Consider the following 26,475-nt stretch of genomic DNA (forward strand, 5'->3'; position numbering starts at 1 on the left):
TGATCTTTGTACACGGCTTTAAGCACACAATACTGTGTTCCACATGCATTTTGGTATTAAACCTATCCTTGTTCATGAAATTTGGTTCCTCTCCATTAGGCAACACCTGTCAGCTGTGGCCTAATAAGGGTGTCAGGAGTTATGGGGAGAAGGCAGGAGAATGGGTTTTAGAGCAAGATAGATCAGCCATGATTGAATGACAGAGTAGACTTAATCTCTTTGACACTTTTTTCAGAGCTTAGTAATTTTATTAAACCAAATTTCTTAATTGTACTCCTAGAACTTATGAACTTATAACCCATTTGAAGCCAAATCAATCGGTAACATATTTTACATAGCTAATGTCCTAATACCAACCACATGTAAACATAAATACATTAAATTGTTAGAGCACTAAGGAGGCCATTTGAACCATTGAGTCTGTGTCATATATTCTGTATAATTAAACTGAAATCTTAACTACTTCCTGTTTGCACTGCATATTAGTTTTAGAAAACGTGCTACCACTTATGGCTGTGATTTATGGCCATGTTACTCGGAGTTCTCCACTGCTGCGCAGGACAAGATGATTTTTCGCCTTCGATGAAAAATAAAAGACTTATTAATGTTTAAAAAATGTTGAGATTCTCTCTCCTGTCAATCACGCCATGAAGGCCACGCCCCTTCCGGTGGGAGGGGGATGGACTATAAAACCCGGAAGTGTGGATGTGCCTCGGTCACTGCAAGATGGGGGAGCAAAAGGTCACAACTCTCAATCTGAACTGTGAATAACACAGAACACGTGTTTACTAACCTGCGTGTGCCCGTAATGTGGTTTTAGTTTGAAAATGCAAAAGTGGTTTTGGTTTGAAAAAGCAAAAGTGGTTTTGGTTTGATAATGCAAACGGGGTTTTGGTTTGGAAATGCAAAAGTTGTTTTGGTGTGAAAATGCAAAAGAGGTTTGGTTGTGAAAATGCAAAAGTGATTTTGGATTGAAAATGCAAAAACTCTCTTGACTATACTAACGCCCGACCTCCGGACTGAGCGCGACCTCCGGACTGAGCGCGACCTCTGGACTGAGCGCCACCTCCAGACAGAGCACCACCTCCGGACTGGTGGACTCACAGTTCTGGATTCAACTCTCACGGCTTCTGGGCTGACTGACTCACGCCCGGCCCCAGGAGCTTTATTTTCCTCACCCCAGAAGGGGCGTTACCTACATTGTGACTGACAGGCGAGAAGACCAATCTGCTGATCTCACAATTTTTTTAAACCTTCACAACTTTTCTAATATTTCACCGATTGGAACAAAACTTGGTGGCTTGGAGCAGAGGAGAACGGTGAGTAAGGTGTAGTTATAGGGTAGTGTTTTTGCGAAGGCAAAACCCAAAGTGGTCAGATGAGAGTTTTAGTAATAGTATATATATTTGTTCAAATATTTGTACTTCAATGCTGCCATTGTGACAATAGATGCTCAAACAAGTTAGCAGAATCTGATTTTGATATAATTTGGCATCTTCCATAGGGCCATTGTTTTCAGCTCCTCGAGTGTAACCAGGAAAAGGAGGGATTGACTGCATAGGATGAAGCACTGTTCTTTCACCATTCCAGCCTGCTAATTCATATTGTCTCAAATTTCATGCAACCAAGAGGTTCTTGATGTTGCCAGATATTTAATAAACACCCAACAGTAAACGTTTCTATGCTACATGAAAAACTTCTGAACAAAGCTTTCAAAAATATACAGTGGCTTGCAAAAGTTTTCATATCCCCTTGAACTTTTCCACATTTTGTCACGTTACAACCACAAACGTAAATGTATTTTATTGGGATTTTATGTGATAGACCAACACAAAATGGCGCATAATTGTGAAGTGGAAGGAAAATGATACATGGTTTTCAAATTTTTTTACAAATAAAAAAGTGAAAAGTGTGGCGTGCAAAAGTGTTCAGCCCCCTTTACTCTGATACCCCTAAATAAAATCCAGTGCAACCAATTGCCTTCAGAAGTCACCTAATTAGTAAATCGAGTCCACTTGTGTGTAATCTAATCTAAGTATAAATACAGCTGTTCTGTGAAGGCCTCAGAGGTTTGTTAGAGAACATTAGTGAACAAACAGCACCATGAAGCCCAAGGAACACACCAGACAGGTCAGGGATAAAATATCCCAAGCTTTGAACATCTCACGGTGCACTGTTCAATCCATCATCCGAAAATGGAAATAGTATGCCACAACTGCAAACCTACCAAGACATGGCCGTCCACCTAAACTGACAGGTCGGGCAAGGAGAGCATTGATCAGATCCACAGCTCAGGTGGGAGAATCTGTCCACAGGACAACTATTAGTCGTGCACTCCACAAATCGGGCCTTTATGGAAGAGTGGCAAGAAGAAAGCCATTGTTGAAAAAAAGCCATAAGAAGTCCCGTTTGCAGTTTGCCACAAGCCATGTGGGGGGACACAGCAAACATGTGGAGGAAGGTGCTCTGGTCAGATGAGACCAAAATTGAAGTTTATGGCCTAAATGCAAAACGCTATGTGTGGCAGAAAACTAACCCTGAACACACCATCCCCACTGTGAAACATGGTGGTGGCAGCATCATGCTGTGGGGATGCTTTTCTTCAGCAGGGACAGGGAAGCTGGTCAGAGTTGATGGGAAGATGGATGGAGCCAAATACATGGCAATCTTGGAAGAAAACCTGTTAGAGTCTGCAAAAGACTTGAGACTGGGGCGGAGGTTCACCTTCCAGCAGGACAACGACCCTAAACATACAGCCAGAGCTACAATGGAATGGTTTAGATCAAAGCATATTCATGTGTTAGAATGGCCCAGTCAAAGTCCAGACCTAAACCCAATTGAGAATCTCTGGCAAGACAAAAATTGCTGTTCACAGATGCTCTTCATCCAATCTGACTGAGCTTGAGCTATTTTGCAAAGAAGAACGGGCAAAAATTTCAGTCTCTAGATGTGCAAAGCTGGTAGAGACATACCCCAAAAGACTTGCAGCTGTAATTGCAGCGAAAGGTGGTTCTACAAAGTATTGACTCAGGGGGGCTGAATACTTTTGCACGCCACACTTTTCAGTTTTTTATTTGTAAAAAAATTTGAAAACCATGTATCATTTTCCTTCCACTTCACAATTATGCACCACTTTGTGTTGGTCTATCACATAAAATCCCAATAAAATACATTTACGTTTGTGGTTGTAACGTGACAAAATGTGGAAAAGTCCAAGGGGTATGAAAACTTTTGCAAGCCACTGTATAACAATTTATTGAAACCAGGGAATATGTCAAGCATCTACCTGGTTGATAGATCCACTGTGATGGCCTTGAAGGCATCCAACTCCAGTGATGAAAGAGCAATGAAAACGCTGAAGACTTGAAGAGTAAATAACGAGTCAGTGCATACTGCTGTTTACCAGATGACATTCTTTGATTGTGTTCTGTTTGTTTTTCAGTGATATTTCGAAAATACATGATGGTATTGGTGATAAAATAGGCATTCTCATACAGTCACTGTCCTCCTTTGTAGCTGGGTTAGTGGTTGGCTTTATAAAAGGATGGAAGTTGGCATTGGTGATTCTGGCTATGAGCCCCGTTATGGGAATCTGTACTGCAATCTGGGCTAAGGTCAGTATACTTGACTCATTGCTTTAATTCAAACACAATCTTGTATATTTAGAATTTGTTGAGTAAACTTACTTTTATTTACATAAAATATTGTATTTTTTCACAATTTCTATCAGTTTTTCTTCTCCAATTTTTCCAATTTTCTCAACATTTCCTAGATGGATAGGAAGCTATTCTTGGGACTCTGAAAAAACTCTGAGCAGTCAATATCAGATTTCTCCAGTCACTAACCGAACCAGATGCTTGATAACTGCATTGGTTTCAGAAAGATAACCAAGAATCAAAGGAATCTTGTGCTCTACATGATATTCACCATTTATTTGTGTCAGGCAGCTGACATGTGGAAACTTGTTACCAAGTACATAAATCAATAATTTAAATCATTAAGGATTTTTCAATAGGACACAAAGTGCTGGAGTAACTCAACGGATCAGGCAGCATCTCTGGAGAACATGGATAGGTGGTATTTCAGAACGTCTGAAGAAGGGTCCCGACTCAAAACGTCCATGTTCTACAGAGATGCTGCCTGACTCACTGAGTTACTCCAGCACTTTATATCTTTTTCTGTACACCAGCATCTGCTGGTCCTTGTTTCTCTGAGAATTTCTCCATTGCTTGAATTATTAATTTTTGTACATGGTGTTTCGGATTGGTCATAGAAACATAGAAAATAGGTGCAGGAGTAGGCCATTCGGCCCTTCGAGCCTGCACTGCCATTCAATATGATCATGGCTGATCATTCCCTCTGATCAAGGCCTTTGGTGTTTCAGATTACCCATTGTAGGCATAGATATAAGAGCCAAGTCAAGAAGTGAGATGAAAATTTCTGAGTGTGATGAATGAATGGCTATCTTATTAGGGCTTGATGTTCCAGTGGTAATGGAGAATTGTGCTTTTGCAAAATGGATATCAAAGGCAGCTGCAGTGGGCTTTTTAAAATCCTGCCAAATGTTCTTTAAGCATTCTCGTTAGGATTATTGTGCAATCACACCGTGGTTTTGCAGCAGTTACCAATGTCTGCAATCCCAGCAGCCAAATGCATTGAGGCCTTGTCATTTAATGCAGTTTCAGGGATGTTGGATGCAGACTCTATTGGGAATTCCATTGTCTATCCCTCATTGCTGCTGAACTGAGGAAACATTTGAAAGGCAAATGCCTTTGCAAGTGTGGAATCGCATGGATCCAGACCAAGTAAGGATGAGACATTTCCTTTCTTGAAGGACAATCAAACACATGTGTTTTTATAGCAAAGGTACACAAAAATGCTGGAGAAACTCAGCAGGTGCAGCAGCATCTATGGAGCGAAGGAAATGGCCAACGTTTCGACCCGAAACGTTGCCTATTTCCTTTGCTCCATAGATGCTGCTGCACCCGCTGAGTTTCTCCAGCATTTTTGTGTACCTTCGATTTTCCGGCATCTGCAGTTTCTTCTTAAACACTTTGTTTTTATAGCAATCTGTTTTATAGAGTGCTTTTCATTGTTGTCTTTATTGAGACTAGCTGTAACTAGATTTAATTAATTTGCCAATTTCCACGGTTGGATGTTGCTGGATTATTAGTCTGGAGTTCTGGCAAGTAATGTAATTAATAATATGTTACCACCATATGGCAGGTATCAAGGGCAACCTAGACTCACAACCTGCACACAGAGTAGCCGAGTAAGTTTGTTGTCTAATTTGTTACAATTCTTACACCCGACGTACACGTCCTGGGTAAAACATTGTACTTTCCACCTATTACATTGTGAGTTACAATGAACTTTTAATTGTATACATTCAACGTGGTTTCACTAGACCAGCTGCTCCCCAAGGTAATAAAGAAACTTTCTGAGAATTGTTTGTTCTTGTTCTTACACAAAAGAGGTTGACACATGATACCCACAATTCTTTTATTGTAACATTTGCTTGAATGCCATTCCAATTGTAGTATATAGTGAACTTTATTTGGATTTGAATGTTGTTAGGAATGAAGAGGGTGTTATCGGTTATGACGAAATGAAGGAGTTGATTCCCGAATGAATGGTAACTGATGATATGCAGTGCTGGAACTATGTGTGTTATAGGTCAGATCAGGAGTGGAGCAGATTTCCTGCAAGTAGAAATTGGTAGCGAAAAATAAGTGCTTCATTTGCTACTGAAACCCTTATCCATATCTTTTTTTATCAAGGTTTCAAGGTCAGTTTATTATCACATGTACCAGTTGAGGTACAGTGAGATTTGAGTTACCATGCAACCATACTAAATGAAAAGCAACAAGACCCAGAACCACATAAAAGTTAACATAAACATCCATCACAGTGGATTCCACATTCCTCTCTGTGATGGAAGAAAATAAAGTTCAATCTACTTCCCTTTGTTCTCCCGCGGTCGGGGTAGCCAAACCATCCACAGTCGGGGCGATCAAAGCCCCCCACAGCCGACGATCAAAGCCCCCGTCGGGGTGATCGAAACTCCCGCGACGGGCCTGTTGAAACCGTCTCCAGAGTCTGTCTCTTCTTACCAGAGACCGCATACTTCACAGGCCCTACGGTTGGAGCTTCAATCCCCGGCAAAGGGATTGCAAGCTCTGCGATGTTAAAGTCCTGCAGACTCCCACGGCTTGGAGCGCCCATCTGTCTCCAAGAAAGGCTGCCAACTCCTAGATGTTAGGCCGCAGTGGGGATGACGATACGATACAGAAAAAATCGCATCTCCGTCAAGGTAAAAGATTGGAAAAAAAGGTTTTCCCCAACTATCCCCAACTGCTCTGGGATATTCCTACCAACATTCCCTGCCACTCTATACCACTTTTTTTCTCCTAAAAGACAGAGTCAGAGAGATTTACAGTGTGGACATACGCCCTTCGCCCAACTTGCCCACACCGGCCAACATGTCCCAGCTACACCAGTCCCACCTGCCAACATTTGGTCCATATCCCTCCAACCCTGTCAAACTGGGAGATTGCAACCTTAAGGTGGTTCAACCTGTTTTGACGAATGCAATCAACTTGGTGTGCACAATCAAATAAGATCAAATAGATCAAATACGCAAGAAGAAGAAACTACTTTTTAAATGTTGGGATAGTCCCTGCCTCAACTACCTCCTCTGGTAGCTTGTTCCATACACCCAGCACCCTTTGTGTGGAACCTCAGATTCCTATTGAATCTTATCCCCTTCACCTTAAATCTACAGTATGTCCTCTGTTCCTTGATTCACCTACTCTGGGCAAGAGACTCAATAGACAATAGGTACAGGAGCAGGCCATTTGGCCCTTCGAGCCTGCACCACCATTCAATGTGATCATGCCTGATCATCCCCAATCAGTACCCCGTTCCTGCCTTCTCCCCATATCTGCTGACTCCGCTATCTTTAAGAGCCCTATCTAGCTCTCTCTTGAAAGCATCCAGAGAACCCGCCTCCACCGCCCTCTGACAGAGAATTCCACAGACTCACCACTCTCTGTGAGAAAAAGTGTTTCCTCGTCTCAATTCTAAATGGCTTACTCCTTATTCTTAAACTGTGGCCCTTAGTTCTGGACTCACCCAACATCGGGACCATGGTTCCTGCCTCTAGCATGTCCAAACCCTTCACAATCTTATATGTTTCAATGAGATATCCTCTCATCCATCTAAACTCCAGAGTGTACAAGCCCAGCTGCTCCATTCTCTCAGCATATGACAGTCCCGCCGTCCCGGGAATTAACCTTGTAAACCTACGCTGCACTCCCTCAATAGTAAGAATGTCCTTCCTCAAATTAGGGGACCAAAACTGCACACAATACTCCAGGTGCGCTCTCACTAGGGCTCTGTACAACTGCAGAAGGACCTCTTTACTCCTATATTTGACTCCTCTTGTTATAAAGGCCAACATGCCATTCGCTGTCTGCTATACCTGCATGCTTACTTTCATAGACTGATGTACAAGGACCCCCAGATCCCGTTGTATTGCTCCTTTTCCCAACTTGATGCCATTTATAATCTGCATTCCTATTTTTGCTACCAAAGTGGATAACCTCACATTTATCCGCAATAAACTTCATCTGCTCGGTGCTGTATGGCAGTGTGGACTGTGAGGAGGATGCTATGAAAATGCAGGGTGACTTGGACAGGTTGGGGGAGTGGGCAGATGCATGGCAGATGAAGTTGTGTGGGGTTATTCATTTTGGTAGCAAAAACAGGAAGGCAGATTACTATCTAAATGGCGTCAAGTTGGGAAAAGGGGAAGTACAACGGGATCTGGGGGTCCTTGTACTTCAGTCTATGAAAGAAAGCATGCAGGTACAGCAGGCAGTGTAGAAAGAGAATGGCATGTTGGCCTTTATAACAAGAGGAATCAAATATAGGAGCAAAGAGGTCCTTCTGCAGTTGTACAGAGCCCTAGCGAGACCACACCTGTGGTCTTGTGTGCAGTTTTGGTCCTCTAATTTGAGGAAGGACATTCTTGCTATTGAGGGAGTGCAGCGTATGTTTACAAGGTTAATTCCCGAGATGGCGGGACTGTCATATGGTGAGAGAATGGAGCAGTTGGGCTTGTATACTCTGGAGTTTAGCAGGATGAGAGGATATCTCATTGAAGCATATAATATTGTTAAGGGCTTGGACACGCTTGAGGCAGGAAACATGTTCCCGATGTTGGGGTAGTCCAGAACCAGGGGCCACAGTTTAAGAATAAGGAGTAAGCCATTTAGAAGGGAGACGAGGAAACACTTTTTCTCACAGAGAGTGGTGAGTCTGTGGAATTCTCTGCCTCAGGGGGCGGTGGAGGCAGGTTCTCTGGATGCTTTCAAGGGAGAGCTAGATAGGGCTCTTAAAAATAGTGGAGTCAGGGGATATGGGGAGAAGGCAGGAACATTGGGGATGATCAGCCATGATCACATTGAATGGTGGTGCTGGCTCGTAGCGCCGAATGGCCTACTCAGATTCAGATTCAGATTCAATTTTAATTGTCATTGTCAGTGTATACAGAGACAACGAAATGCATTACTCCTGCACCTATTGTCTATTGTCTATTTATCTTTGCCTTTGGCACGACTGGACTTTGAATTAGGTTAAGAAAGAAATTGCTCTATCAATAAAGCCACATTTGGCAAAGATTCAAATTATTTTGATATTTTTCATTGCAAACATAGTCACATTTAACATGAATGCTGATACTGAACTTCACAACTTAAGGTTAAGAATATTAAAATAATGAAATAAGCAACAACAAAAAAACATTCCTAAATTCATGGGTGAATTTTTTGCAAAGTGTCACAATGTGTTTTTTAATCAGTCTTAATAGTAGGCAACAAATTATTAATGTGCTGCCTTATGCTATGATTGATTTAATTGTCAGCCTGGGTAATCTGCACAATCAGAAAATCCTCTCCACATTTACTGTGCCAAAGGCCTTTAGGATCATTAATGTTACAAATAAGTTGATCCTCTTTAAACCTGATTCGAGCCGAACATTGCCAGTTGTATTTTGTTTTAATATTGACATATCAAATCCTCCCATCCCAAAGTCAGTTAGGTTTTGCACATCTTAAAGCCCTGTCCCACTGTACTAGTTAATTCAAGAGTTCTCCCCGAGTTTGCCCTGATTTGAACTCGGAGATTTATAGTAATGGCCGCTCATAAGTAGTCGGGGCTCTCGTGGACATTTTTCAACATGTTGATAAATCTTCACGAGTCTTCCCGAGCTTACCGCGTTTCTTGAGTACCTGCCGTTAGCGTTACGAGCCGCTAAGAGCTCCGACGTGCCCGCTCTACGTTCATGAATGAATTCGTACAATGGGACAGGGCCATTAGAGACCTGCTTAACGGATGGTTGAAAGCAATTTGGGGCAGCTGTTTTTTCATCAGAGGTGTGACAAAATATGCAAGGAGAGGATTAGATGCTTGTGTGAAAGTTGAATGGGACATACAGGTATGAGGGGAAAAAACTGCAGTTGCTGGAAATTTGAAACCCAAACAGAAAGGTGGAATAAATTTGAAACATTGTCTGTTTCGTTTTCCACTGATGGTTACTGACACTGATTATTTTTCCCAGCATTTGCTGTTTTTCTTTGAAGTGAGAACCTTTCCCTTTCAACCTGATTCTCCGGTGTGGTTAAGTTGTATCAAGATGACAGCGGCTCCTGCTGGGATGAGCTTCAGACTATCCAATGACATTTCTCATGTTCTTCTATTTGGACAACTAAGGAAATAATTGTATTAATAAAATTGAATCTAACTGTTCTTTTCCTTTTTTGTTTTTTTTACCGATTCAGATACTGACCTCGTTCACAAAACAAGAGCAAACTGCCTATGCAAAGGCTGGAGCTGTGGCAGAGGAGGCATTGTCATCCATCAGAACTGTGGTAGCTTTTGGAGGACAAAAGAAAGAAGTTGACAGGTTAGAATTTATATTCGCTTTCTCTAGGGCTGATATTGGGGGTCTTTTGGCAATAAAACTTTGTATTAAAGATGAGATTTATTGGGACTGAAGACCATGTTTCTTTACCTGAGGGGTAATTTTTTTCACACAAAGGGTGGTGGGTGTATGGAACAAGTGCTCGAGGAGGTAGTTGAGGCTGGGACTATCCCAACGATTAAGAAACAGTAAGACGGGTACATGGATAGGACAGGTTTAGAGGGATATTGGCCTATCGCCAGCAGGTGGGACTAGTGTAACTTGGACATGTTGGCCGGTGTGGGAAAGAATGAACGAATGAATGAATGAATTAATTCATACGTTTATTTGCCAAGTATTCACAAACAAGGAATTTGTCTTGGTGCTCCGAGTTGGGCCAAGGGCCTGTTTCCACACTGTATCACTCTATGATTGTAATTCAAGATCATGTAAAAACGAGTTTAAATACCAGCTACAGTGAGTCGAATTGACAATCGATAAAGGCATCTCACAGCAAAAACTACGCTATAGCCACACTACAAGTTACTACAGTATGTACGCAGTGTCGTCCTCACACTGGAAGACAAATAGATCAACTGGGCTGAAACATTGTCTGTGCATATGCATCCAACGCTATGCCGAGAAAAATCACAGGCCAGGTAATCTGAAGCACGTGGCATACGGAGCATAACTGCTGGTGCGAGTTAACTCATTTATAAACCATTGCGGCAATTAAAATACGTAGCGCAGTTTTTGGTGTGAGACAGCCTCTTGATCTCTTAATTCAACCTTAAATACACACATTCATCCCTAAGAGTACTATAAGATATAGTACATACCCAAGACCTTAAAAAAAGGGTCCATGGACCTCGAAGTCAATATATGAATCTAATATTCATATCTCATACTTTTTTTAAAAATCAAAATCTTTTTTATTTCGTTTTCAGGACATAACAAAGTGCAAAGTTGTCCATTTGTTACAGACAGAGTGTACGACAAGAATAAATATAAAACAACTTATGCCAACATATAACAAGACAACAACAATAAAAGAAAAACGAGATACCAAAAATAATCCCTCCCCAGTCACTGCCAGTGAGCATATGCAAATATCAGCCTGTCACAACAATAATCCACAATAAGTGAATGGGTAGACTGTTAAACTGTACTTGATGATCAAGCATTTACAAAGCCTGGAATGCATTTAATAAAGGTCCGCATGATTTCTGAAACCTTCCATTTGAATGTTGTAGTGAGTACCTGATTTTCTCGAACTTTAGGCAGGACATAATATCTGTCAGCCATTGTGTATGAGTGGGCGAGGTAGGTTCCGTCCACCTGAGTAGAATTGTTCGGCGAGCCAGAGGAGAAGCAAAAGATATAGTGCGGTGTTTATCTGCAGTTAATCTAACCTCCTCACCAGTGATCCCAAAAAGAGCGATTAGAGGCTTTTGTTCCAATATGATGTTTAACACCTGGGATAATGTATGAAAGACCTCTAGCCAGAACTTGTTAAGGCTGGGGCATGACCAAAACATATGGATAAGAGAGGCTTCAGAAATGTTACATTTAACACAGAATGGACTAACCTCAGGGTAAATAGTAGATAATTTGGCTTTTGAGCTATGAGTCCTATGTACCATTTTGAATTGGATCAGGCAGTGACGAGCACATAGAGAGGTGGAATTAACCAGTTTAAGAATTAGATCTTGAAATATTTTATTAAATTCCTGATGTAATGGTATGTGTGTGCTGGAATATCAGTGCATGTGATTAATTGTTTTGAAGGATATGTGTTTTTTTTCTATCTCTTTATATCAACATTGTTAACATGAAGCTAAATACTGCAGTGGTTATTATCTAATATGTTCACCATTTTATTCAGGTACCTAAAAAAATTAATTGAAGGCCACAAGCTTGGAATCAAAAAGGCCATCAGCAGCAATATAGCAATAGGTTTCAACTACTTAATAATGTTTGGCTGCTATGCTTTGGCCTTCTGGTATGGAAGTATCCTTGTTTTGGACGAGGACTATACAATTGGAACAGTGCTTACAGTAAGTGACCTTTTGCATTAAGCATACAGATATGTAAATGTTCCTAGAAGTTGCAGGGATTTTTCCTAACCTTTGTTTCTATTACAGCCCCTTTTAAATGTCATGGGATAATGCAACGTCTGGCCTTATTTAAACTGCATTACACAAGAAGTGCATCTTATATTGAAGGCCTCTCATACCTAAATGGTATTGATTGCTTCACCATTTAGCCAGATCATGGCTAGTCTTTTACCTCAGTGCCATTTTCCTGCACAAGCCCCATATCTCTTGATTCCCTTAACGTGCAAAAAATAATTGGTCTCGGTCTTGAATATACTCAATATTGTGGATATAGAATTCGAAAGATTCATTGTGCTCCGAGCAAAGAAATTTCTTCCCACTATTTTGTGAATGTTTAATTGCTTAGCTTGAGACCTTGACTCATGGTTCTTGAATCTTTGCCAAGGCAAACAATACAACCTACATCTACGCTGTCAAGCCTTATAAGAAATTTGCCGTTCATTCTACTAAAACCTGGACAGTGTGAACAGCGAGTGGCCAAATGAAGGGAAAGTAAACCAAGGGAGAACAGCTGATGTTGTTAATGCCTCCTCAAGGGCCTGTCCTACTTGGGCGTCATTTGCGCGTCACGCAGATGTCGTGGAAAGATTTTGTACATCCCAAAATCCTGGGGTGTAACCGCGCGTCACTGCCTACATCACCACGCAACATGCGCGCATCACATGCACGTTGTGCGTCGTGAAGTGTAAATGATGCCCAAGTGGGACAGGCCCTTTACTCTGCTACAGTATTTAAACATGAATTAAGCCTTAAGATCAACATCTATACAGATCGTCCATGGTGTCAGAGTGTTGTAGAACTGTACAGCATGGAAACGGTCCATTGAGTCCAACTCATCCAGGCTGACTAAAGTTGCTTCACCAAGCAAGTCCCATTTGGTCCTGGCCTATATCCCTCCAAAACTATCCTATCCATATATCTAGATTATCCCCTTTTAACTGTTGATGACAATGGACCCAGCACCAACCTGGGGCACAGACCGAGAATCAACCTTCCACCATCACCCTCTTCTTCCTTCCATCAATCCAATTAGCTAGCTCTTTCTGGATTCTATGTGATATAACCTTCATGTAAAATGGATACGTCCACAAATTTCTCATTCTTTACATTTAATTGGAAGAAAATTGTGAGGACCATGAATCAGTGATCCGATCACCACCCTAAATGTCCGACTGTCTATACTTACCACAGAAAGTTCTCTTCCAGAGTTTACTTTGAGAAGTTTTAAGCTTACAATGAGTTATGCCAATTACAGTAATGCTGTTCTCAGTGTAAATAGATCGATTATCAATATTATTTAATGAGGCATTCGTAATGGGTTGTCCTGTGTGTGCTGGTCTGAATTACAGTAAGAAAATGTTTGGAATTTGGTACTTCCAACATGCTACTCTGGAAACTAAGTATTAAACAGCAGCAGCTTACATTGGTAGTTTGGTTCTGTGAAACAGCTGGCCTTGGTTTAGTTTTCCTGAGAGTCCATGCAAGTTCAGAATTTCTCCATGACATTTAGTTGAGTCTGAAGAAGGCTCCTGACCCGAAACATCACCAAATCATGTCCTCCAGAAATGCTGCCTGACCCACTGTGATACTCCAGCACTTTGTGTCCTTTTATATAAACTAGCATCTACAGTTCCTTGTTTCTTTTATTGGATGAGTAGTCAGGTCTAATTTCAGGCTGGCCTTGAGGTTTACACCTTTTGAGAAATAAACTAATTTTGGATGGTCATTTGACGGAGTAATATATTATGATGACTTTTTTAGTTGGAGAATAAGCAAATAACAATTCTTGCTTTTTTGGTCAGAGTAACATAGTTTAATTCTATTCTTCAATTTTTTCAGGTATTCTTCGCAGTCATAATTGGTGCAATTTCCATTGGTCAAACATCACCGCACATTGAAGCATTTGCCAGTGCAAGAGGGGCAGCGCATGTGATCTATCACATCATGGACCAGGTAACCGGGTCAACTTATCAGAGCATGTGCTCATTGTTGGTCGATACTTGGTTTGGAAAGCTGGGGGAAAGGGATGCTTTTAAAACTTTTGATCGCCCAGTGGATCTTGAAACAGACAACCCGATAAGCAAAGGAAAACAGTTGGGCATTAAACTTGCCAACAGTTATTTTTTTGAGGACAACAATAGTGAATGTATACATTGCTTGTTAATTTTTTTTAAAGTACGATATATGTATCATTGAGTACGCCTACAACAATAGACAATAGACAATAGGTGAAGGAGTAGGCCATTTAGCCCGTTGAGCCAGCACCGCCATTCAATGTGATCATGGCTGATCATCCCCAATCAGTACCCCGTTCCTGCCTTCTCCCCATATCCGCTATCTTTAAGAGCCCTATCTAGCTCTCTCTTGAAAGCATCCAGAGAACCCGCCTCCACCGCCCTCTGACAGAGAATTCCACAGACTCACCACTCTCTGTGAGAAAAAGTGTTTCCTCGTCTCCGTTCTAAATGGCTTACTCCTTATTCTTAAACTGTGGCCCTTAGTTCTGGACTCACCCAACATCGGGAACATGTTTCCTGCCTCTAGCGTGTCCAAACCCTTCACAATCTTATATGTTTCAATGAGATCACCTCTCATCCATCTAAACTCCAGAGTATACAAGCCCAACTGCTCCATTCTCTCAGCATATGACAGCCCCGCCATCCGGGAATTAACCTTGTAAACCTACGCTGCACTCCCTCAATAGCAAGAATGTCCTTCCTCAAATAAGGGGACCAAAACTGCACACAATACTCCAGGTGTGGTCTCACTAGGGTTCTGTACAACTGCAGAAGGACCTCTTTGCTCCTATATTCGATTCCTCTTGTTATAAAGGCCAACATGCCATTCACTTTCTTCACTGCCTGCTGTACCTGCATGCTTATCTTTCATAGACTGATGTATAAGGACCCCCAGATCCTGTTGTACTTCCCCTTTTCCCAACTTGATGCCATTTAGATAGTAATCTGCCTTCCTGTTTTTGCTACCAAAGTGGATAACCTCACATTTATCCGCATTAAACTTCATCTGCCATGCATCTGCCCACTCCCCACCTGTCCAAGTCACCCTGCATTCTCATAGCATCCTCCTGACAGTTCACACTGTCACCCAGCTTTGTGTCATCTGCAAATTTGCTAATGTTACTTTGAATCTCTTCATCCAAATCCTTGATGTATATTGTAAATAGCTGCAGTCCTAGCACCGAGCCTTGCAGTACCCCACTAGTCACTGCCTGCCATTCTGAAAGGGACCCGTTAATCCCTACTCTTTGTTTCCTGTCTGCCAACCACTTCTCTATCCCTGTCAGCACTCTACCCCCAATACCATGTGCCCTAATTTTGCTGACTAATCTCCTATGTGGCACCTTATCAAATGCTTTCTGAAAGTCCAGGTACACTACATCCACTGGCTCTCCCTTGTCCATTTTCCAAGTTACATCTTAAAACAATTCCAGAAGATTAGTCAAGCATGATTTCACCTTCGTAAATCCATGCTGACTCGGACCGATCCTGTTACTGCTATCTGAATGTTAGGCTATCTCATCTTTTATAATTTTATAATACTCCAGCATCTTCCCCACCACCGATGTCAGGCTAACTGGTCTATAATTCCCAGTTTTCTCTCTCCCGCCTTTCTTAAAAAGTGGGATAACATTAGCTACCCTTCAATCCACAGGAACTGATCCTGAGTCTATAGAACATTGGAAAATGATCACCAATGCATCCACGATTGCTAGAGCCACTTCCTTAAGTACCCTGTGATGCAGACCATCAGGCCCTGGGGATTTATCAGCTTTCAGTCCCATCAGTCTATCCAACACCATTTTCTGCCTAATGTGGATTTCCTTCAGTTCCTCCATCACCTCAGATCCTCTGGCCACTACTATATCAGGAAGATTGTTTGTGTCCTCCTAAGTGATGACAGATCCAAAGTACCTGTTCAACTCATCCCCCATTTCCTTGTTCCCCATAATAAATTCACCTTTTTTGGTCTTCAATGGTCCAACTTTGGTCTTAACTAATTTTTTCCTCTTCACATACCTAAAGAAGCTTTTACATTCCTGCTTTATATTCTTGGCTAGCTTATCTTCGTACCTCATCTTTTCTCCCCGTATTGTCTTTTTGGTTATCTTCTGTTGTTCTTTAAACATTACCCAATCCTCTTGCTTCCCGCTCATCTTTGCTACGTTGTACTTCTTCGCTTTAATTTTTATACCATCGCTGACGTCCCTTGTCAGCCATGGTTGTCCCTTTCTCCCCTTGGAATCTTTCTTCCTCCTAGGAATGAACTGATCCTGCACCTTCTGTATTATTCCACCTGCTATTTTTGTTCAACTGTCATCCTAGTGTATCTTTCCAGTCAACTTCGGCCAGCTCCTCCCTCATGGCCCCATAGTTCCCTTTATTCAACTGCAACACTGACACCTCCGATCTACTCTTCTCTATCTCCAATTGTAGATTAAACCTGATCATGTTATGGTCACTGCCTCCTAATGGCTCATTAACCTCGAGGTCCTTTCTCAAATCTGATTTATTACATAACACTAAATCCATTTATTGTATAACACAAGCTGTTCTAAGAATCCATCACAAAGGCATTCTACAAAGTCCCTTTCTTGGGGTCCAGCACCAACCTGATTTTCCCAGTCTACCTGCATGTTGAAATCCCCCGCAACAACCACAGCATTAATTTTGCTATATGCCAATTCTAACTCCTGATTCAACTTGCGCCCTATGTCCAGACTACTGTTTAGGGACCTGTAGATTAGTCCCATTTACCCTTACAATTCCTTAGTTCTTTCCATACTGACTCCACATCCCCTTTCATTCCTCAACAACAGGGCAACCCCACCTCCTCTGCCCACCTGTCTGCCTTTTCGATAGGAGGCATACCCTTGAATATTCAGTTCCCAGCCCTGGCCCTCTTGCAGCTATGTCTCAGTAATTGGCCCTGACCTTACTCTGTTGTCCCTTCTCAAACTTTCCTTCCCATTAATTCGAGAATCTTTTGTAATTTTTCCTGTAGTAATTTCCCCTTCAACTCCATCTTTATACTCCCAAGTTGTCAATCCCTACCCCCCCCCCCCCCCCCCCCCCCACCCACTATTTAGTTTAAACCTGTCCGTGTAGTCCTAGCAAACCTACCTGCCAGAATGTCAGTCCCTCTCCAGTTAAGGTGTAACCAGTCCCTTTTGTACAGGGCACCCCTACCCCAGAAGAGATCCCTCTGAATTTTTGCAATCGGGCAGAGGTGCTGCCAAACCATGCTATGATGCGTCCCGATAGCATGCCTTCTATGGTGCATCTGCAGAAATTGATGAGAGTCATTGGAAACATGCGGAACCTCCTTTGTCTTTGAGTGTTCTGAGGAAAGAGGATTTGTATTTTTTGTCTGCTGCTTCAATGTGGTTAGTCCAGAACAAATTGTTGGTGATATTTTCATCTAGGAACTTGAACCTGCCAGCCATTGGCACTATTAGTGCTGCTTAGGGTGTATACAACACCTCGTTTCTTGAAGTCAATAACTAGCTCTTTTGTCCTGCTGACATTAAGGAAGGCGTTACCAATTATTCCCAAATATCCCAATTATTGATATACTTATGCAAATACTCTTAAGACCATGTTTGATATGCTAAATGACAACATAAGTTTAATCTGGAAGCCTCCTTGATCTCAGTCACAATAGTGCAACATAACTTAGCTGGTGTCTGGTTTGATGTAGGATAATTAACATGGCTCCATGGCCTTACTTTCGACTGATGTACACGAGAATGTATCATGGTTAATTCATTTTACAAGCCACATTTCTCGAGTCGCCTGTGCTCTATTTGTTTACAAAGCTGTACTTTAATTTTAGATCACTGGTTGCAGTTAACATTAGAATAGTTTTTTTCCCACAAAGACTGGTTCTCATTTGAATTAATGCCTGATATACCCACAGAATTCCTTCACTCCTGGATATTCTCTACCAGGTTTGATAGATTGTTGGACACTGTGTGCATTGGACGATATGGCGTATAGGCAAAGAATGAAATTGAGGCCACCTTTTTTTAAGCACATTCCAAGTATAAATCTGCAACTCCACTGACTACTCCTCTGTCAAGCTTCTCAAGTTTGCAGACGACACAACCCTGATCGGACTGATCCAGGATGGGGAAGAATCTGCCTACAGAAATGAAATGACACAGCTGGCAGCCTGGTGCCATCGCAACAACCTGGAGCTCCATGCTCTTGAGACAGTGGAATTGATAGTAGACTTTAGGAGAGCTCCACCTCCCCTCACCCCACTCACCATCAAAAACACCAAAGTCACATCTGTGGAGTCATTTAAGTTCCTTGTAACCATCATCTCCAAGGACCTTAAATGGGGGGGGGGGGGCTACCATTGACTCCACAGTCAAAGTATGTACTTCCTGTGGCGGCTATGGAAACACAATCTGTCACAGGCAATAATGGCCCAATTCTATATGGCCGTAGTACAGTCTATCCTCACCTTCTCCATCATGGTCTAGTTTGGTTCAACCTCTAAGCACGCCATCTGGAGGCTGCAGCAAATCGTCCGATCAGCTGAGAATGTTATTGGTTGCAACCTACCCTCCATTGATGAACTGTACACTGCAAGGGCCAGGAAGCGAGCGGGTAATAGGGCTGTCTCACGGGAGGGGCTGACCCACGAGGTACCCCGAGTGAAAGACTCGCGGTTGTGTACGAGATTCCAAGTGTATGATCAAGAGTTTAACCGAGTTCCCACGGGTATGACAAGTTTGCCGTTTACTTGTCATTTCTGCGATGTTCCAAGTTCGTCTCCCGAGTTAGAGCCAATCCTGATTGAAGGTTTGTTTTAATAAGCAACGGTGTTATGTTTTAATAAGCAACAGTGTTAAAGAAGACCTCTCCATCCTGTGGCTTTGTTTTAAAGATAGAATTCAGCGCGGCCGCATCTATTGATGTGACCTACCTACAGTATTGATGTGGATAGAGAACTGGGAAAGGGGGAGATGCAGCGAGACCTGGGTGTCATGGTACACCAGTCATTGAAGGTAGGCATGCAGGTGCAGCAGGCAGTAAAGAAAGCGAATGGTATGTTAGCTTTCATTGCAAAAGGATTTGAGTATAGGAGCAGGGAGGTTCTACTGCAGTTGTACAGGGTCTTGGTGAGACCACACCTGGAGTATTGCGTACAGTTTTGGTCTCCAAATCTGAGGAAGGACATTATTGCCATAGAGGGAGTGCAGCGACGGTTCACCAGACTGATTCCTGGGATGTCAGGACTGTCTTATGAAGAAAGACTGGATAGACTTGGTTTATACTCTCTAGAATTTAGGAGATTGAGAGGGGATCTTATAAAAACTTACAAAATTCTTAAGGGGTTGGACAGGCTAGATGCAGGAAGATTGTTCCCGATGTTGGGGAGGTCCAGGACAAGGGGTCACAGCTTAAGGATAAGGGGGAATTCCTTTAAAACCGAGATGAGAAGAACTTTTTTCACCCAGAGAGGGGTGAATATCTGGAACGCTCTGCTACAGAGGGTAGTTTAGGCCAGTTCATTGGCTATAATTAAGAGGGATTTAGATGTGGCCCTTGTAGCTAAGGGGATCAGGGGGTATGGAGAGAAGGCAGTTACGGGATACTGAGTTGGATGATCAGCCATGATCATATTGAATGGCGGTGCAGGCTCGAAGGGCTGAATGGCCTACTCCTGCACCTAATTTCTATGTTTCTATGTTTCTAAATATCAGTTTTTCATGTGTCTCTCTGTGAAACTACTTTGGTCACACTTTCCCATGCTGCATACATCTTTAACTTTACAGCTGCAATTGAAAATTTATATCCTGCATTAATAGATATGATTATTTATAATTTTGCTGATTTCTATCATATTGTAATTCAGGAACCATTAATTGACAGTTTTTCGGAAAGTGGACACAGACTCAGTCAAATTAAAGGAGATGTAGAATTTTCAAACGTGCATTTCAAATATCCATCACGACCTGATGTTAAGGTAGGACTCAAGTCATTCAGGTAATGAGAATGCAGTGATAGAAACAAGTGCTGGGGTAACTCAGCGTGTCAGGCAGCATCTCTGGAGATAAATCATAGGTGTTGTTTCAGGTTGGAATCCTTCTTCATACCTTTCTTCTGAAGAAGGGACCCGACCTGAAACGTCATCGATCCTTTATTTCCAGAGATGCTGTCGGATCCACTGAGTTACTCCAGCACTTTGTGTCTATGTTGGGTGTAAACCAGCATCTGAGGTTCTTTGTTTCTACATAAAATTGCAGTCTCTGTTCCTCTGATAAGAAGATAAAGTTGAACCTATTATATGTAATATATTATATTACATTAAAGATCCGCATTTACATCGGTCTTATTTACCTCCCTGAAAAAGTTCAAGGCAGTTTATATTTTTGTGGAACTGTGATAACGTCTATGCATATTAAGTAATCCTTTATGATTAAGGTGAGATCATTCTACCTATCATAAGATTTAAAGATGCATGTATACTCTTCATTGCAATTAAAAGTTAGTGTATCATCGAATGGTTACACTCAATAAATAGTTTATAATGCACATGAAGGAAAATTATTTAAGTTGGGAGAAACAATTTTCATTTTACATGACAACAGTTTACAATTAGTAATTTAATTTATTAGTTGAGTAGGTTTATAACCAATGCTCTTTTGTAATGCAGAATTTTAAACAGTAGGCTTGTTCTGCCTGTCATATTTTATTGATAACCTTCATTAGCATAAGTTTAAATTAAATTACATTTCTGATAATGACATTAAGTTTTTAACCAACTACCTTTTAAAAGCATGAAACGAGAAATTTGCATGTCCCTAACTTTCAGAATAGAAGTAAAACATAATGACACAAAGTAAGAATGTTACAACATTCTGAGGAGGACAAAGGGCTTAATTAGGAAAGGGAAAATAGATTATGAAAGAAAACTGGCAGGGAACATAAAAACTGACTGCAAAAGTTTTTATAGATATGTGAAAAGAAAGAGATTAGTTAAAACAAATGTAGGTCCCTTGCAGTCAGAAACAGGTGAGTTGATCATGGGGAACAAGGATATGGCGGACCAATTGAATAACTACTTTGGTTCCGTCTTCACTAAGGAAGACATAAATAATTTGCCGGAAATAGCAGGGGACCGCGGGTCAAAGGAGTTGGAGGAATTGAGTGAAATCCAGGTTAGCCGGGAAGTGGTGTTGGGTAAATTGAATGGATTAAAGGCCGATAAATCCCCAGGGCCAGATAGGCTGCATCCCAGAGTATTTAAGGAAGTAGCTCCAGAAATAGTGGATGCATTAGTAATAATCTTTCAAAACTCTTTAGATTCTGGAGTAGTTCCTGAAGATTGGCGGGTAGCAAACGTAACCCCACTTTTTAAGAAGGGAGGGAGAGAGAAAATGGGGAATTACAGACCAGTTAGTATAACATCGGTAGTGGGGAAACTGCTAGAGTCAGTTATTAAAGATGGGATAGCAGCACATTTGGAAAGTGGTGAAATCATTGGACAAAGTCAGCATGGATTTACGAAAGGTAAATCATGTCTGACGAATCTTATAGAATTTTTCGAGGATGTAACTAGTAGCGTGGATAGGGGAGAACCAGTGGATGTGGTGTATCTGGACTTCCAGAAGGCTTTCGACAAGGTCCCACATAAGAGATTAGTATACAAACTTAAAGCACAAGGCATTGGGGGTTCAGTATCGATGTGGATAGAGAACTGGCTGGCAAACAGGAAGCAAAGAGTAGGAGTAAACGGGTCCTTTTCACAATGGCAGGCAGTGACTAGTGGGGTACCCCAAGGCTCAGTACTGGGACCCCAGCTATTTACAATATATATTAATGATCTGGATGAGGGAATTGAAGGCAATATCTCCAAGTTTGCGGATGACACTAAGCTGGGGGGCAGTGTTAGCTGTGAGGAGGATGCTAGGAGACTGCAAGGTGCCTTGGATAGGCTGGGTGAGTGGGCAAATGTTTGGCAGATGCAGTATAATGTGGATAAATGTGAGGTTATCCATTTTGGTGGCAAAAACGGGAAAGCAGACTATTATCTAAATGGTGGCCGATTGGGAAAAGGGGAGATGCAGCGAGACCTGGGTGTCATGGTACACCAGTCATTGAAGGTAGGCATGCAGGTGCAGCAGGCAGTAACGAAAGCGAATGGTATGTTAGCTTTCATTGCAAAAGGATTTGAGTATAGGAGCAGGGAGGTTCTACTGCAGTTGTACAGGGTCTTGGTGAGACCACACCTGGAGTATTGCGTACAGTTTTGTTCTCCAAATCTGAGGAAGGACATTATTGCCATAGAGGGAGTGCAGAGACGGTTCACCAGACTGATTCCTGGGATGTCAGGACTGTCTTATGAAGAAAGACTGGATAGACTTGGTTTATACTCTCTAGAATTTAGAAGATTGAGAGGGGATCTTATAGAAACTTACAAAATTCTTAAGGGGTTGGACAGGCTAGATGCAGGAAGATTGTTCCCGATGTTGGGGAAGTCCAGGACAAGGGGTCACAGCTTAAGGATAAGGGGGAAATCCTTTAAAACCGAGATGAGAAGAACTTTTTTCACACAGAGAGTGGTGAATCTCTGGTACTCCCTGCCACAGAGGGAAGTTGAGGCCAGTTCATTGGCTATATTTAAGAGGGAGTTAGATGTGGCCCTTGTGGCTAAGGGGATCAGGGGGTATGGAGAGAAGGCAGGTACGGGATACTGAGTTGGATGATCAGCCATGATCATATTGAATGGCGGTGCAGGCTCGAAGGGCCGAATGGCCTACTCCTGCACCTAATTTCTATGTTTCTATGTTCTATGTAACATTTTGAGATTTTAAAAATCAAGCCTGTAATTTATCCCATCAAAAAAAGCATAAAAATAACTTTAATTTGATACCAAATTCACTTTCATATCTTCAGTATTAAAAAGGTTATGGCCATTTTCACTCGTAAATTAGCATCTTGTTCCCTATTGCTTTTCCATTGACTTAACACAAAAGCTGTGATTGAGGACAGTCAAAAGCCCATAACTTTCTTAAAAATTAATAGAACATTGAAATGTTCAGTTATTAAAGATTGAAGCATTCTGAAACAAATATTAAACATCTTACTTGGATGATCTGAAATTAAAGCATATAATTTGTTAACCTAATTGTAGCTAATTACAAAATTGACTGTTGTGACGGAAATAGTAATAAACAACCAGACTGCCTTGAAAATTCAAAAATATGATATTCTTAAGATCAGAACTTTAATATTATTGTAATATATGCTGTAAGTCCATAACAGATAGGTAAATAAATTACAATTTCATGCAATAGACCAAGTATTTATGGAGAAGATCAGTTGCTAGCTGGTACATTGGCATATCATAATCAGTAGCATCATCATACTCATCAGATTGTAACCAATAAGCAACTCTGTACACCTTGTTTTTCCTCAACTTTTCAATTTTGGCAATGTAAACTACAGGTTTTTGCTCTTCAAACTAAGCATGACATGCCTTTCTGCCCACTCCCATTAAGAATGTCCTGTAGATCATCACATTTGTTGTAGTACAAATTCGGATAATCTCTGTGAATGCTGTCTAAATCAGTCTCTTTTGCTGGGCATTTGGATTGACAATTTTGCATTTCTTCTTCGGAGACATCTGTTTAAAATGTAAAGATAAAAAACACTGAACAGCATTAACAGAAACAAGTTATTATTTGTAGTTTTCGAAATAAGGTAGAAATTATAAAGTTAAACGCTAAAACAAATAGTAAATACCCAACAAAAAATTAATATTTATCAGTTTCACCATATCAATTCATCTTTTAAAAAATATATTTTTTATTTTATTAGATGTAAGTACAATCATATGGCACCAAAGTGCCTAATATATATTTTCATAATACATTTTATGTACAGCTTCTTATTTTGTTTGTTATAATAAAGAAAGATGAGAATAAGATTCATCTAATCAATTCTACTAATCAATTAAATTGATCTAAATTCAATTACTAGATCTAAACACCTATCCATTTCTTAAGAAAAGGCTAACATTTTTAAATAGCCTAAGTATCCAAATAACAAACGGATCCCATTCACACACAAATTCAAAATAGAACATTTTTAAATCTCACTTTGTCATGAATTTATATGCCAAATGGAAGGAATTTAATGTTTAATTCCCATCAATCAATCCAGAAACATCCACTCTCAAGATCATCAATCTTTGCACAATACATCTGACTAAAACTGTGCTCTGGATATTTAGTGTGAAAATATTGATCAATAATAGACAATCACACAAAATATAGATGATTTAGATGCTCTTATGACATTATTGTCCAAAAAAAAAGAATTTAATTATCTTTGAGTGGATGTTTCTTGAATGTGATCGATTGTACTGTTGCCGTTACCGTAAATTTAAGCCCATTTGGCAGGCAAGACATGGTCGATTCGTATGTGGCCTAAATAACATTTTTCGCATCATAAGATTAAAATAAAGGCGCACCATAAAACAAAATAATATGTTAAATAAACAACATCCCTTATGATTTGTCCTTATATTGCGATCCATGATGTTGAAGGCATGTTTAGTCGCGTTTAAATTTAATCCAGCGACGTAAACTTCTAGCAATTTTTTTTTTTTTAAACCTGCGAATGTAAGCGCGAACGATTTTTTTTTCATCAGCTAGCAGCCCGAGGAAATCCCTCTCCGACAATCAATACAAACCTGCATTTTAATCCCGCCCCCTCCCCCCTCCCAAAGGCTCCGGAATCGCCCGCACAGGCAGTGGCAGATCTACAGCGCCGCTGATGGTAGTTTTTGTAACATCGCTACACAAAGCACATATTAAAGCCAAACCCAAATGCCTTTTCCATCTCTGTTGTTTTGAGGTAGATATTGAAGGGTCTGAACTTGAAGTTACAAAGTGGCCAAACAGTTGCACTGGTTGGCAACAGTGGCTGTGGAAAGAGCACCACCATTCAGCTTCTGCAGAGATTATACGATCCTGAAGATGGAATGGTAAGGCATTTTCCAATGTTTGTCATGCTGTCAAAATGCCATTGCTACACATCATGTATTTTGGGGGTAATAAACCTGAGAGAGGTGGGGTGGAGGGAGATTCCAAGTATTCTTTAAGATCTAGACATCTTAAAGTCTAATGGATGCTGAGGAATAAAACAAAAGCAGTAATTAACAATTTGAAGCAGGGAGTTCATTTTTATAACTTCTTTGAGGCAGTTCATTGTAGTTTATAACTGAGGATATTGAAGTTTATTTATTGGACAAGTGTAACTTTAATATATAGAAACTCCAATGTATTTGCTTCACATATGTCCATAAAGTTCAGGCATACTACATGCAAGCTGGTTGCATGCAATTGCTGCATTGCCTGAATGAGTTGCTGCTACAATTAGGAAAAGAGTTGAAGATTATTGAGGCTTGAGGAAATGATTCAATGCAAATGAACGTGGAAGGTAATAACTGTTAGAGAATAAATGACAACTTGATTGCGCTCAATCCTACCTAGCATATGCACTTAGTCACAGATACATAGTTTACAGCATGAAAACTGGTTATTTTGCCCAACATCCATATCTGAGTTTGTCCCATTAACCCACATGTAGCCAATATCCGTTAAGCTCTACTTATCTATAAATCTGTCCAAATATGTTTTGAAGATCATAATTCAATCTGCTTCTATCGCTTCCAGATACAGACTAACCCGAATTGAAAAAGTTGCCTGTTGATTCCCACTTAAATCTCGCCCCTCTCACTTTAAGCTTAGGCCCTCTAGTGTTAGAATCCACTACTCTATGGAAAAGATTGTGAGCGTTCACTTTATCCACATTGCTCATGACGTTATACACCTTTATAATAGGGAGGTAACTGGAGCTGCCAGGTGACAGTGCAAACTCCACACAGACTGCACCCAATGCCAGGATTAAATCCAGATGCAGTTTCTGACACTATGGACCAGCAGCTCTGCTGGCTGCACCACTGTACTTGAGTGTATGTTATCTGGTCAAGAGGGAAGGTCAAAGAATCATACAGCACCGAAACAGGCCATTTGACCCAACTTGTCCATGCCAATCAAAATGCCCATCTAAGCTAGATCCATTTGCCTCCATTTGACCTATACCCTTGTGAACCACTCCAATCCATATAACTGCGTAGATGTCTTTTAAATGTTGTTATTGTATCTACCTCAACCACTTCCTTTGGCATCATGTTGCCAAAAGTAGTGGTTGAGGTAGATACAATAACTTGCCATTCTCTGTATGAAGATATTTTTCCTCATGTTTTTATTAAATCTTTCCCTTCTAACCTTAAACACGAACACAAAAGAAAGAGAAATGTGTTGGTGAGGTCCTCACAATGTTTTTGGTG

General features: G+C 41.0%; 1 protein-coding gene across 1 annotated transcript in view; it reads left to right on the forward strand.

Moving 5' to 3' along the window:
• The window catches only part of LOC129709333 (ATP-dependent translocase ABCB1-like), a 162,435-nt gene that overhangs the window by 36,060 nt on the left and 99,900 nt on the right, over window positions 1-26,475 (forward strand). Inside the window, exons 6-11 of the mRNA XM_055655616.1 lie at window positions 3,443-3,614; window positions 9,843-9,967; window positions 11,850-12,021; window positions 13,921-14,034; window positions 19,969-20,079; window positions 24,982-25,107. Coding sequence (XP_055511591.1) covers window positions 3,443-3,614; window positions 9,843-9,967; window positions 11,850-12,021; window positions 13,921-14,034; window positions 19,969-20,079; window positions 24,982-25,107 — 820 coding nt within the window. The remainder of the gene's footprint in view (window positions 1-3,442; window positions 3,615-9,842; window positions 9,968-11,849; window positions 12,022-13,920; window positions 14,035-19,968; window positions 20,080-24,981; window positions 25,108-26,475) is intronic.

This window comes from Leucoraja erinacea, chromosome 2, assembly GCF_028641065.1.
Source record: "Leucoraja erinacea ecotype New England chromosome 2, Leri_hhj_1, whole genome shotgun sequence".
Taxonomy (NCBI): domain Eukaryota; kingdom Metazoa; phylum Chordata; class Chondrichthyes; order Rajiformes; family Rajidae; genus Leucoraja; species Leucoraja erinaceus.